General features: G+C 42.0%; 1 protein-coding gene across 1 annotated transcript in view; it reads left to right on the forward strand.

Moving 5' to 3' along the window:
* LOC115464705 (vomeronasal type-2 receptor 116-like) overlaps window positions 1-5,228 on the forward strand; it is a 28,649-nt gene extending 23,421 nt beyond the window's left edge. Inside the window, exon 6 of the mRNA XM_030195068.1 lies at window positions 4,324-5,228. Within this exon, the coding sequence (XP_030050928.1) occupies window positions 4,324-5,228 (905 nt within the window). The remainder of the gene's footprint in view (window positions 1-4,323) is intronic.
* Window positions 5,229-15,401: the final 10,173 nt, after the last annotated feature.

The raw sequence follows: 15,401 nt of genomic DNA on the forward strand, positions 1-15,401 counted from the left end.
GAGCAATGAACGAAGGAAGGACAGGCGCGCGGCACCCCAGAGGCGTAGCCAGGTTTTGACATCAGGGGGAGCAGACATTTCTAAAATAGGCGCCAGTGCAAGGATGAAGGACTGGGAGAGAGGGGGGGGGGGTTTAAAATCCTGATAGGCATATGCAGTCAGTGACTCAGCTGTTTTGGGAGGCTAGGGTGCGGTTGGGGTGGGGCTAGTTAAAATCTTTAGGGTGGGGGCAATACCCACGTAAGCAGTAAAGGGATAGTAGGGGTACTTTTGAACACAGCAGTGAAGGACCCCTTCGCTGTGTCTTTGGTGCATATGCACCAGCTATTTCCCCCTACTATCTCTATTACTGATGGTATTATGCACACTGAATACACTCCAGAGAATTATGTGGCAAAAATTCAAATAATGTATGATGATAATGCAATTTATTAAACAGAACAGTATTTGCAGTATTCTGGAAATATATGCAGGTACTTTAACACTGGACTCCTAGTCAGTCCTAGCTCCCAGTCCAGCATCTTCCTGTTGGCTACTACTATGAGAGGTATGAGCTAAATACAAACACAACGTCCAATACCAGGCATATTGTGAAGTAATATAAAAACCTACAAAAGTCATTTGGGAATAGTAGAGCAACTCTACTATAATAGCACTAACATCTAGGAATCTCACAACAAGGGTCTACCTAGGAAAAATCAGCAACATAAATATTGTAGTGGGCACTAGAACATCAATATACCTATTCAAAAAGATTAACAAGCCAGATTAATACAGACTGATCCAACAGACATTCAGTGCTTAACAGCATACCTAGCCTCCTTCACACACACAGAACATACAGACCCCCATCATATACAGAATAAGTAACCATAACCTAAAAATATAAATATGTAGACAAATATTAATCTGAACCTCCAAGAAGCCAGATATTGAATACATTGCAACACCAGAAATAAAGAAACAGTGATGTGTGAAAAACAAAGATTGCAGCTGCAAATTTCAAAAACTAATATATTCCAATCACTACATTAGAAATGAACAAATACAAATAAATTAAAAAAAACCAAAAGGTGATATATTTTCATTGCACTAACTTAACACGTTTTTTGATTAGCTTTCAAAGACCAAAACTTCTTTCCTCAGGCCAGGGTGGTATAATGCTTTTATGGTATACTGTCCTGACCTGAGGAAGGTGGTTTTCGCCTCTGAAAGCTGGCCCAAAAATATATTAAGTTGGTCCAATAAAAAATATCACCTAATTTTCCATTAAAAATTTTTTTTTTATTTTTATTAACTTTTAGAGTTGACTAAGGGCCTCTTTTACTAAACCGCACTAGCGATTCCCGGTGCAGCAAATGAGAGGAAGTCCATTCAATTCCAATGGACTTCCTCTCATTTGCCATGCATGAATCACTTGCACAGTTTTGTAAAAGAAGCCCTACCATGGCTACCACACTAATTTAATCAGAATTACAAATAAAATTCTTTTTCTACCTTTGTCTGGCCATTTAGTTTCTCCAGTTTCTGCTTCTTCAGTCTTCTCTTAACTCTCTTGCCAGGGTTTTCTGTCCATTTCTCCTTTTTTTCTCTCTCCTTTCTTCTATACTTCCTCCACTACATTTATGTCTTGACACTCATCTTTCAGCTTTCTTCTATTTTTTCTGCATTTCTATCCATTTAGATTTTATTAATTCTTACTATGCAGTCTTTAAGCTCCCTTTTTTCACTGAATCTACCTACATTTTTCCATGTTTCCCTCACTCAAACCCATCTATTCTCCTTTCTCTTATTCCCCAGTCTTTCGTTAACTCTTTCCTCCTGTCATATAACATCTCCTCCTCCTCCTCCTCCTACTTAACATTTCTAGAGCGCTACTAGGGTTACACAGCGCTGTACAATTTCTTTTTCTCCCCTTCTCCCTCCTCCACTATGCAGCATCTCCTCTTAGTATTTCTTTCTCTTCCCCATCTAAATGCAGCATCTCCACTCTCTTTCTTTCTTCCCCTGCCAACCAGCATCATCCCATCTCTTTCAATCTGTCACTTCCCCATATTCAGCATTGCCCCATCTTTCTCTCTTCCCTGTTATCCAGAATTGTGCCATATCTCTCTCTGCTCCCCCATTCAGCATCAGTGTCTTTTTCTCTTCTCCCCCATCCAGCATTGTGATCTCTCTTCCCCCATCCATCATTGCCCTCTCTCTCTTCCACCCAATTCAGCTTCACCCCATCTATCTCTGATCCCATCCACCATCTCCCTGTCTCTCTCTCTCTTCCCCCATCCAACATCTCACCCTCTTCCTTCCTATCCAAAATCACCCCTCTCTCCTCCCCCATAATCATCACCCTGTCTCTCTTCCTGCCCCGCACTCAGCATCATTGTCTCCTTCTCATCCCCCATCCAGCATCATCTCTTAATCTTCCTCCTCATCCAGCATCATCCCATCTCCACTTCCATCATTATCCTGTCTCACTCCCCCCCCCAGCATCATTATCAATCTTCTTCTCATCCAGTATTTCTTTCTCTCTCTCTCTCTCTCTCTCTCTGGTACCTCACCCAGCACGGTAAAGTCTCTGCCCCCCCACCCAAAATCAAGTCACCCATCTCTCTCTCTCTACCTTTACTCTCCCCTCTCTTTCTCTGCTATCCCATCCACCATGGTGTGCAGTCTCTGTCCCCGCACCCCCACCCCCACCCCCCATCACTCTCTCATCAAGCATCACATTTCTGAATCCCTTTTGTCTGTCTCCCTTTTATCTGAAAACAGTAGCTACCCAATCAGATCTTGGACAGCTTCAGAAATAGGAAGTCGCCACGAGGTAGTCTATTAAACCTCCTTGGCTCACATGCCCCACCTTTGCGAGGAACGCCTCATCACTAGCCACTTGCTGCTGGATTCGACTATGAAGTAGTTAACCTATCATACCTCATTCTTTGATTAACGCGTTATGCAATTAAAATCAGTCCCATTTACAGGATCGATCGGAGGCTTCGAAGCACCTGTAGGAAAAACTTGTCAGAACTGGGTCCTGGTATATTGGAGTCCTCTTTTCACACATTTGTTGTTAACTCAGGAATGTTATTACCTTCTTCAGCGTAGACCAAGCCGGTAGGATTCTCACCCATCAGGATGACTTACACTGTCCAACTTTCAGCATCATCCCCTTTTGTCTCTCCCTCCTGCGCAGCACCGGCGAATGCGATTCACAGTCAGCCTTCAGTGCCTGCGTCGGGGCTTCTCCTCAGGCGCGTCCCACCTCTGCAGAAAACAGGAAGTTGTAATAGAGTAGGCGGGACGTGCCTGAGGAGAAGCCCCGACGCAGGCACTGAAGGCTGACTGTGAATCGCGTTCGCCGGTGCTGCGCAGGAGGGAGAAGGCGTCAGGGAAGTAAACAGTTACCACGCGGACGGGAGAGACTAGAAAAGATTAAGAATTGGGAGGGAAGGAGCAGAAAAAAATATTTATTGGCACAAGGCGCATAGGCGCCATTTTTTCAGAACAGCTGTTTGGCGGAATGACCGCTCCCCCTGCGCCCCACCTAGCTACGCCACTGGGCACCCCCCCAGCGGCGTGCACCCAGGGCGGACCGCACCCACCGCCCCCCCCCAGGAACGCCACTGGCTAGTATAAGAGAGACAATCAGACTCGGATAAGCAGCAACCAAGTAAAATCTTTACTGGTATTTCTGTTAGTCAGAACAAAAGTGATTGTTCCCTCTGGAGCATTTTTGTCATACAGACAGGAAGACATTCAGACTGAGTTACAAAGCTGCTCAGTTTAGCTTTCTCATTCTGCACTTATATACTGTTATAAGTTTCATTTCTTCTAAAACATGTGATTCCTCTTGTTCTTACTTATTGTACATAAAAGGATATTTTCTATTTTATTCGTTATACATAATAGGTTATTTCCTTTATTCTTACCAGCCTCTCCTGTCCAAGTATATTTGAAAGAGTAAACAAACATTTTATGTTTACCTGTTCATACTGAGCTCTGGCATATCTCCCCTCTGCAGTTACTTCTCCATGCTGAAGAGCCCTAACTTCTTTAGCCTTTCCTAATATGAGATTTGATCTATCCTTTTAATCAAACTTCTCTGTACCTTTTGTAATAATGCTATGCAACTACAAGAATACTATACAATATTTGAGGTGTGGTTGAAAAAGGTTTGGCTGATAGGGGTAAGTTTATAAAAGGACACTAATATTTAGGTGCCTAGAAGATGCCTGGGAGGAGTCTCTTCTATAAAAGAACATAGACATTCATGTATGTCCTGCAACAGATGCTATGAGATAATAAGACAATATTTTTCATTCTCAGATATGGATACCTGTATAACATGCCCAGAAGACCAATGGCCTAATCAGAAGAGAGATGCCTGCATCCCAAAAGTAATAACCTTCCTGTCCTATGAAGAGCCTTTGGGGATAACTTTGACTTTCATCATAATTTTCCTCTTTCTCATCACTGCTGTTATTCTGGGAATCTTCATTTACTACCAAGACACTCCCATAGTGAAAGCCAACAACCGAGACCTCAGTTACATTCTCCTCATCTCACTCATGCTCTGCTTCCTCTGTTCTTTGATATTCATTGGCCATCCTGAAAAGGTGACTTGTATTCTCCGACAGACTGTCTTTGGGATCACGTTTTCCATTTCACTCTCCTCTGTATTAGCAAAAACCATTACTGTGGTCATGGCCTTTCAAGCCACCAAACCTGGGAACAAGCTCCGGAATTGGATGGGTTCCAGATTCTCTAACTCTATAGTCCTTTCCTGTTCCCTTCTTCAGGCTCTTCTCTGTCTCATCTGGTTGTGTACTGCTCCTCCCTTCCCATATCTTAATATGAGATCAGAAACTGGAACAATACTAATTGAATGTAATGAAGGGTCAATAGTTGCATTTTACTGTGTTCTGGGATATCTAGGATTTTTGGCTGGTAGCAGCTTCATCATAGCTTTCATAGCAAGAAATCTACCTGACAGTTTCAATGAGGCCAAGTACATCACCTTCAGCATGCTGGTGTTCTGCAGTGTCTGGATCTCATTTATCCCGACATATCTGAGCACAAAGGGCAAGTACGTGGTAGCAGTGGAGACATTTGCTATCCTGGCTTCAAGTTCTGGACTTCTGGGCTGTATCTTTCTCCCTAAGTGCTACATTATTCTGCTGAGGCCTGAAAGGAACAGTAGAAAATTCCTAACTAAAAACTGGAATGATTAAAATTTTTGCAAATGATAGATTAATTTATTATTGTTATCATTTGTTGGGCAAATCCAAAGTGACTTATCTGTTTGTTTTTGCAGAAGCTACATCACTGGTCAAGGCCATCCTACATTTCACATATTTTTCTTTTTTATTATTTTAGCTAAAATTAGATGTTATTCACAATTTGAACATAAAATTTAAGTAAATATAACAGTCAATAACAATTTTGTCATTGATACATTGTTGGATTAAACCTTATACATGTGAGTAGCTTTTCAGGGTCTTCCTGCATTCATCATATTAAAGGGAAACAGTAGTAACATTTGAGGCCTACTTACAAAGCTGTGTTAGCTATTACCATATAAATTAACATGGTGGCCTAACACACGCCTGCCGAATGCCAAAAGGGTCCTACAGCATCCCACAGTATTTTTTTGAGGCAGACTGTCTGTTCTATAAGTTTTGTCAGAAAAGGGATGTTAGACACTGGTCAGTAGTTTTCCAGCTTGTCCTTGTCAGTAGGGGGCACAAGACAGACCTTTTAGTGCCATTGGCAGTTGCCCTTTCACAACAGTAAACAATTGTGGCCCTTTCAAAAAGGCCTCTGATGCCAGCTGTAAGGATGTTGGCTGTAAGTCATGCAAGGTTTTATGAAAGCCTCCTCTGTTTTCGGGTTGAATGAATCCCAGATAGCTTTACACGGTGGGGATAAGGATGTGTCCCTTTTTTTTGCTGGTGGTAAGTTTTATGGAACTGCCTATGGGACCTGATGGAGACATTTAATTTTGCTGGTCAGTTGTGATTAGGAAGGCTGCTTATATTGCATGGAACTTCATCCTTCATAGGAAAGAAATTGAATTGCTGTGGGTTCTGAACTCATCAACTGTCCTGTGGCACTCCTGTGTCGTAAAAGTATCACAATAGAAAGGGTTTTAGGCTGGACTTGAACATTGGTAATGAAGGTTCTAATCATAAATAGACTGAAGAACATTTTACAACCAATCACACTAAAAATGCTATTTTGAATGTAATCATATTTAATAATACCTAAATGTGGGGACCATAAGTTAACTGCTTTGTTTGTACCCACAGAAAGACGGTATATCAAATCCATCTCCACCTTCTTCTTCTTCTTTTAAGTGTCCTACTAGGATAATATGAAATCAATAAACATTACAAAAAATGGATGGCTCGACTGTTGAATCTTAAGAAGTAATAGTATTTGATACGTATTGCAGTGGGACAGGGTAACCAGTGTCTATTTGAGTAAAGACGTAACATGCTCATACTTTTTTACTCACGTGATAAGTCTGCCACATTTTCAGTTAGTTAAAGATGTTAGATGTTGGAAATTTTGATACCTTGATAAAAGGCATTGCAGGAATCTAAATTATTAATGACTAAAGCATGGACTAATATCTGAAGAGCAAGCTGATGAAATAAATGTCAAATCGAATGGATCAATTTAAATTTATAGAAACAAAGTTTAACAACAGATGAAATCTACGCCTTAATATTAAGTTGTATCATCTGATGTAACACCTAGTATTTTAAAGCTGTTACTTCCATGCTTTATTTTCCCATTAGTTCTAGATGTAATTTTGTGCATACAGATGGATGAAGCAAAGCATCCAGACCAGACCAGTCCAGAACCTAATGCAAAACAGAATCAATTCAGTGATAAAATACTGCTCACTTCTCCCAGTTTAAGAAAGCAGTGATAACACACACCTTATCACAGGCAAAGAAGACAGAGCTTTGGGTGGTTTTGACCTATGCAGTCAATAATCAAGTCTGCCACAAGAAAAGAGAAACCTTGTCATCCAAATAATCAATTGAGGAAAGAAAACAGCTTAATCAGTATGATCTGGTACAAGAAGTACATAGATCCTTTCATTATAACATTCAAAGAAGCTTTTTGTGCTGATCTGGATTCCTGAAATCAGATCTTTTTAACTGGAATTGGTTAAAATTTGCATCTGCCTTAGATCCAAAATTTAAAAAATTGACTTTTCTAAATCATGCCAATTGAGAAGCCACGTGGAATTCTATTAAGCAGTTGCTGACTTCAGTAACTCTGACTCTAAAGGAAAGATGCCTGTTAAATTTGCAGCCAGATTCAGATGATGAAGATGATAGGTCATCAAGACCATGCTGATGCAAACATTTTATGACTGTGTGGCGGCAGCTAAGAAAGCAAATAGAATGTTAGGTATTATTAGGAAAGGGATGGAAAACAAAAATGAGGACATTATAAATGCTTTTGTATCGCTCCATGGTGCGACTGCACCTTGAATATTGTGTGCAATTAGAAAAGGAATTAGAAAGGTACAGAGAATGGCGACGAAAATGATAAAGGGAATGGGATGACTTTCCTATGAGGAAAGGCTAAAGCGGCTAGGACTCTTCAACTGGAGAAAAGACGGCTGAGGGGAGATCTGATAGAGGTCTATAAAATAATGAGTAGAACCTGTGTACTCATGATTGATGATAACATGACAGCGCATGAAATGTACTTCTCACATCCAAGCAGTTCTGTTGCTGTTTTGCATGGCTGCAGCACCCTTGAAACTTTATCTTCTCCCATTCAGCTGCTGACAAGGTGGCGAGTGCTTCTGTTCGGACAGTACCACAATAGCTTCATTCATATGTTTCTGAAGTCATTGAAGCATATCATAGCTGCTATTCCAACATGTAGGCGTATCTTGGGTATTAAACTTTCCTCTGGCTAACCTTTCAATTTTTGCTGTTTATGTAACTCTGCAGTGTTAGCTCGAATATGTTTGAAATGCACAACGATTTTTCAGCACTTTCCAAGACAAATTTCCAAGTTGACTGCTTTAATTGCGGTATCTACAGAAAGCTGAAATGAATGTGCCATACCTGGAACAAGCTTGTACGACAATGTGGTCACAGCCTTGATCATGTTTCGGGCATTGTCTGTTCCAAGTGATGTTATTTTGTTTCACAGGTTCCAATCATCTGTATCTAAAATAATGAGTTGTTCAACATTTTCCTATGTATGTCACTTACTGAAATTAAAAATGTCTAGTGTAAACAACTGAAGAATCTAGTCCTTATCCATGAAGTGAGAGTAAACTCCATTGGCCATGAAAGTCCAGTAATCTACAGTAATAACAACATAAATAGCATCTGCTAAATTTTGTACTATCTCAGTTTTAGGAAGATATTCAATATTTTCTTTGAAATTGTTATTCTTGATGGACATTTGTAGGTATCATCTGACATTGCTAACCTCAGTACATCATGCAGTCCTGTATCAGCGACAATGCAATGTGATACCCGCAAGCGAGCATTCTCCGTAGTAGCCCCCACACTCTGGAATGTACTCCCTGAAAAGGCTTCACTTAACAGAAGACTATCTCTACTTCAGGAAGCAGGTGAAAGCTTGGGTCTTCAACCCAGGCCTTTAACGGAAGAAGCAAATGACACTGGCTGCACATACTATAACAGGACATGTTTATCCACTCCTACCCTAGCTAAGATAATGTTTAAACAACTTTCTTTAAACTAGGCCCTTAGTTTCTTACTCCTGTTGCTCTATCTCTATAAGTTCCATCTTTGCTTATACCCTACGCTGTCTGTTAAAATGTTGTATTAGATATTGTATTGTACTATTCCATATTTTGCATTATTGTTTGAATATTTTTACTGCTGTAATTGTCTATTGCTTTATGTTTGACTTATTCTTGCTGTACACTGCCTTGAAAGGGGGATGGATCCTCCATCTGGATTGTCCCTGCATCAGAAGGTTTGGCCAAAGAGGAAGATGGTAAGGGTTGTTTACTAGTAAGCAAACCAGATCTGCATACCAAGGCCTTCAAGGCTAATCTGGAATGATGAGAACCACCAGACCTGGGCGTCAAAGGATCCTGTGAAGGACACTCCCTATCGTGGGCCAAGGATGAAAGACAGAGAAGGGCCAAGATTGAAGAAGTCAGTACAGGAAAGTAGGGGTGGACCAGGAAATGTCATTGAAGCAACTTTATTCAGCACCAGATATGTATATGACCCAACATGGGGCCGTGTTTTGACAGAACAACCGTCTGCCTAAATATATAAATACATAATCATAAAACATTAAAATCATAAAACATCAATAAACATGCATACATAAAAACCATAAAAAAGGACATAAATGACATATTAACAATCAGAGTATAAATAAGCAGAAGGAAGATGAAGACATCATCAGAAGCAATATATTGAAACAATATACAAGTCTTGTAAGAAATAAAAACAGAACTGACCTTGCAATTGAAATCACAAAGTATGGGTGCAGAATGTAGAGTGAAATATACCTTGTAATGAAAAAACCTGAATCAACAACATGAAAAGAAACCGATATATAATCAGGAAAGGACATTGAAATACATTCGGACAAATGAAGGACATCAATTAAAATATTCAGTCTTAATAATCAGAAAAAAAGGGTGGATGACAGAAAACAGTAAAATGATTATTTAATGAAAATACATATTGATAAAAATGTATATATAAAAAAATATAGCCAAGAAGGACCATGTATATAAGAATCATAGTCAACTTGTGAGTACACATCATACAGGGAAACATGATAAAACGATGTAATATCCTTAAAAAGCATAAAAAAAATGTATGATAAAAGGGGGAGGGAGTGCTTAGCAAAGAATAGGAAAAAAGTAAAAAACAAAAATATGAAAGATGCACTAAATATCACTGAAATTGTGATAAGGGCCATGTTTACTAAGGTGCATTAGCCTTTTTAACGTGCCTACAATTAGCACACGTGCTAACCATGTAGGCACCTATAGGGATATTGTAGGCGTGTACATGGTTAATGTACGTTAAAAATGCTAATGCCTATAACGCACCTTAGTAAACAGGGCCCTAAAATAAAACAACAATGCGAAATTAAAAAAAGTTGGTTAAAAAAGAGTAAAGGTAAATCTGCCACAAAAAACATGTAGTTTCAGAGCTATGCCTTCCTATGGTGGTTATGGTGCAGTGGGGAGAAAATATAGAACCAAAGAATGCACTGAGTGAAAATGTCAGGGGTTTAGCTACGGGTGAGCCTGGATGGGCCCAGGCCCACCCAGAAGCAGAGTCCCAACATCTCTGTGTCTTCCAAATCCTCACCCTCTCCCACCCCCGCCGCAGCGCTTGTATTTAATGCTGTTGTCGCTACCAGTGGCAGCAACTCATAGACGTGGCGTCCTGCTCCTGCAGCTCACAGTCTCCCACCCCAGAGGCAGCGATTGCAATTCGCTATTGGCGCTGCCTGACAGCAACTCACAGACGCGGGGCTGACGTCCTGCTCTGGGGCCTTCTCTTTGCTGTGCTGATGCAACTTCCTGTTTATACAGGGTGGGACGCTGCAGAGAGAAGGCCCCAGAGAGGACGTCGGTGCCACATCTGTGAGTTGCTGTCAGGCAGTGCCAATAGCAAAGTGCAAGTGCTGCCACAGGGGTGGGAGACTGTGAGGTGCAGGAGCAGGACGCCACGTCTGTGAGTGGCAGCGCCGATAGCCTTAAATGCAAGCGCTATGGCTGGGGGGGGGAGAGGGTGAGGAAGACAGTGGGGTGCTGGCCCTGCAAGGGGAGTGGGCTGAAGGGAGGGAAGAAGAGGTGCTAGACTATTTGGGGGGAGGGGAGTGAGATAGACAGTGGGGTGCTGGCCCTGCAAGGGGAGTGGGTTGAAGGGAAGGGAGAGGTGCTGGACTTGTTGGGGGGGGGTAAGGAAGATGCAGAGGTGTTGGCCCTGGGAGGGGAGGGGCCTGAACGGAAGAAAAAGGTGCTGGACTTGCGAGGGGCAGGAGGGTTGGAGGGAATTAAAGGGAGAGAGGTACTGGACTTGCAGGGGGGAGGTTGGAGGGAAGGGGAGAGGTGATGAATTTGCAGGGGGTTGGAGGGAAGGGGAGAGGTGCTGGATATGCAGGGGGGGTTGGAGGGAAATGAGAGATGTGCTGGATATGCAGAGGGTTGAAGTGAAGGGGAGAGGTGCTGGACATGTAGGGGGGCTGGATGAAAGGGAGAGAAGTGCTGAACATGTAGGAGGGGGGGGGGCTGGAGGAGAGGTGCTGGATATCCAGGGGACGGCTGAATGGAAAGGAGAGAGATGTGGACCTACAAGGAGGGCTGGAGCAAAGAGAGAAAGGTGCTGGACCTATGGGAGGGAGAGAGATGCTGGTTAAGGGGATAAAGAAAGAGGGGGTCAAATGCTGAACTCACAGTGGGAGAAAGAGCCAGATACATCAGGGGAAGGAAAGAGAGAGCGGAAGAGAAGCTGGTTGAGGTGGAATCAGAGAGGAGAGGGTGTGGAGGAGGGAGAAAGGGGACATAGGGAGGTGTACAGATACAGAAGGGAGATGATGGGCATTAGGTGGGAGCATAGGGACAGGGTCACAAATGTGAAATGCTGTATGGGGATGGCATATGGGCACAGAGGGGCAATGCCTGACAAGGGGGGGAAGGGGGATATGGAATAGAGATACAATGCTGGACACTGGAGAGGGGGTATATGGACACGGGGGGGGGGGGAGATACCAGACAAGGGGGAGAATAGGAACACAGAAGGGATATGCTGGGCATGGGGTACATAGGTGCATAGAGAAATGATGATGGATGAGGGGATATGAACACAGGGGAGATACTGGATAAGGAAATATTGGAAAACAGAGATGGGAGATGAATGATGGACATGGAGAAAGAAGAAATGTCAAATAGACAGGAGAACCTGGTAGACCAATATAATGTGAAAAATAAAATGACCATACAACAAAAAGGTAGAAAAAATGATTTTATTTCCAATGTGTGAATCTAATATTTTGGATTTGGAATGTACATCTTGCTAGAGTTGATGTTAAACATGGCAGGGGTCCAGGACAGAAATCTAGGAAAGGACCCCAAAGTCCATTACCAGGCTGCGCCTTCAGCTTCTAGCAGGCGGCTTTCTCTGGCCAGGGAACCAAGCACAATTGCCCTAGTTGCAACCCTTAACACCATCCCTGGCATGTGCCATCTTTATATTTTGCACAGGAGGAAATGCCTTTCTTTCTTGTTTCTCTGGTGTTATACTACATGCAAGGTCTGGTTTCTTGGGGTTTCTGTTTAATTTATATTTCTAGAGTTTGTGGTCACATATTCTGTATTTGGCATTTGTGTTCTCTGTGTGTGACTGGGGTATTCTGTTAGCATGAAGTTTCTATGTAGCATTCTGTAATAATTTGGCTTGTTCAGCTTTCCTTATAAATGTGTTTGTATTTTAGGGCCCCACTATAATAGTTAAGGCACTTCCTTTTCATAGGATCCTTGTTTTTGGAAGTTAGTGTTGGCATGGTAGATTTGCTCTGGGTTCTGAATGACTTTTGTTTTATAGAATTTTTAAAATTAATTTATATGTCTGTTATTGAGATTACACTAGAAACCAACATTTATTTGAATGATGAGTTTTAAGGGGAAATGCCCATGCTGTGCTCTGTATCCATTGTTGGTGGAGGGCCAGGAGGATCTATGGATGCAGAATGTGTTTGGCTTCAATACCATATATATGTTAGAGGACCATGGCTCAATGGGGCTGAAGAATGCAGTCTATTGTACTTCCCTTAGTTCTCAATTGGGCAGCCACTGAAGCCTGCACTGCAATCCTTATTGAAGTTATGGGGAGTGAAGTAGTGGTCGAGCATGGAGTGGGGTAGGGACAGAGCATAGGTACATCAGGTTGCTGTTTTTTCTCTTTCAAAAAAGTTGGCAACTCTAGTGCCCACCCATCCAACCTGTTGGCCCACCTAAAAATTGCCTTCTGGCTACGCCACTGGTATAGATAATGCTTAAAACTCAGTGCCAAAAAGCAAAAATAAAAAGCAAAAAATAAAAATAAAACATGGAACAAAAAAAAAAGGAGAAAATATAAAACTGAAATTGCCGATGATGGAACAAAGTGGTGAAAAACATATTGATAAGAAAAAATACTCAGAAGCCACATTGCAAGCACTGGTAATGTGGAAAGTTCACACAATGCACATCCGAGGCCTCAATAAACCAACTTGTTTTAACTTTGAGCACCTGTGCTCCAGTATCCCTCCACCCTGGCAACCACCTGGCCCCGATATGAGCAGGGAATTCAATTTACTAGCAGAACTCCGGATCCCAGCACAGCTCTCCTAGAGTTGTGCTGGAGTTTCCATATGCCTTACCATGGCCTCCAGCACTAGGCCACTCTGAGCAGGCTCTTCTTCTGTGCATATACTCTAGTATTCCCGGTGTAACAGGCCAGAGTATACCCCCCGCCCAGACTATACCCGGGGTTAAAGTGGCCTAGGCCAGAGTATACCCTGGGTATATTCTAGCCTAGACCAATTTAACCCCCCACTTTAACCCCGGGTATAGTCTGGGCAGGGGGTTAATGTGGCCTGTTACACCGGCATTATTTGGCAGTTGGTGCATGCCGACTGGTCACTGAGCATGTAGCACTACCACTACCACCCCACTACCCATACCACTAGATCAGTGGGTGGCATTAAGGGCTCAGCCTATTAATAGTCACTCGCTGGTTTTAATTTTACCACAGGCCCTTTTCCCGGCCCATTGAATAAAAGTCCTTTTTCCCAGAAACGGTACAAATGGCCCGCTGTGTGCCAAAAACATGCGCCTGCACTACTGCAGGCCACTGTTTGCTGCGGCTTAGTAAAAGGGCCCCATAATAATTAGTGCTTAGGTTTATCTGATCCTTAGTCTTGCTTTCACTCCTAGGATCCTAATACTCAAGAGGCCAGTATTCAAAGCGATTTAAATGGGCAGGAGATGCTTCTGCCCTCGGAAATCACCTGAGGCTGCCTAACACCCAATATTCAGCAGCACTAAACTGGACAGTGCTGCTGAATATCGCCTCTGACAGTTGCTAAAAAAAATGGACAGGTCAGGAGCAGTTTGAGGGGCAGCATTAGGGAGGAGCCCGGGGTTATGCAGATGCCTTTAATATTCAATGCCATCACCTGCATCATTCAGCGGCCTAATTTAGAAAAGCACAAAAGCTGTCTTAAATTGGGCCACTGAGAGAAGCAGGTATCAGCACTGAAAATTTGTCAGCACCCAATGAACTTTTTAAATGTTCTTTTATTGGTATGATTCCACTCCTGGCCTCTCTCCATTCTTCCCACCCTCCCTCCCTCACCATAAGCTGCTGTGAGGGGTCCATACAGTTATGTTCTCAGCACAGAACAAGAGGCAGGAGCGAGGGGGTTGCACTCCCTATGCCCCTAATGACCCCTGGACCACCAGTAAGCACAGGTAGGCCCGAGGGGGTTAATCCAGTCCTAGGTTTTCCTCATTGCATGCAGGGACTTATATTCTTGCTTTTCTTAGGAAAAGCATTGGGGAAATCAGAACTACAATACCTTGTATGTAATGGGGTAAAACCAGGACTAGATCAACCCTGTTAAGTAAATCTGGATCCAGCTGGCAACCCTAAACTGATATAAGGACTCATGCTAGTATTCTGTTAAGAAAAGTAGGTGCCTAGCTTCTACAACAAAATAAACTTTGCATAGAAGCCATCCAGGTGCCTAATTCTAGGTGCCCCTTTATAGAATTGCCTTCTGAGTGGAGAGAGAGAGAGAGGAAATAAAACACATCTAATTTGAACTTTGCCTAAAGAGTGAAATTTCCCAACCTGTTATGTGTTATCACGAAACTTCATCTAATTCAAAAAACCTTTGATTTATCCAATACTGTGGAGCTTTACTGGCTTTTAATTCAATAAAGAATGTTATTTCAGGCAGCCTGCTATTTTAGGCCAGTTATGGAATAGGTTCTGAATTAGTGAAAGTATTGAGTGAGTCTCTTTTCAGATTTTCTCTTTGTCTGCAAAATCAACTAGTTTTCTGCCTTGCTGACATAAAGGGAGTACATTTTTTAAGGCTGGCAAATTCTCTTTTTTCACTCTTGGCTATTTTGTTTTGGAATTTTCTTCCTTTCATATTAGATGTGAGTTGAGTCATTAGTGTTTTTGAAAACAGTTTTAAAACATTTTTATTTGATAAATAATAATTGTTATAGTTTTATAGCATTTATATTTGTTATGTTGTATTAATTCTGGTTTGTTTTTATAGTGTTTACATTTGTTATATTGTATAGATTCTGGTTTGTATGTTTATTTGATTGATAATATTATCTTGTATACTGTGCTGAA

This window comes from Microcaecilia unicolor, chromosome 3 (assembly GCF_901765095.1).
Source record: "Microcaecilia unicolor chromosome 3, aMicUni1.1, whole genome shotgun sequence".
NCBI classification, from domain to species: domain Eukaryota; kingdom Metazoa; phylum Chordata; class Amphibia; order Gymnophiona; family Siphonopidae; genus Microcaecilia; species Microcaecilia unicolor.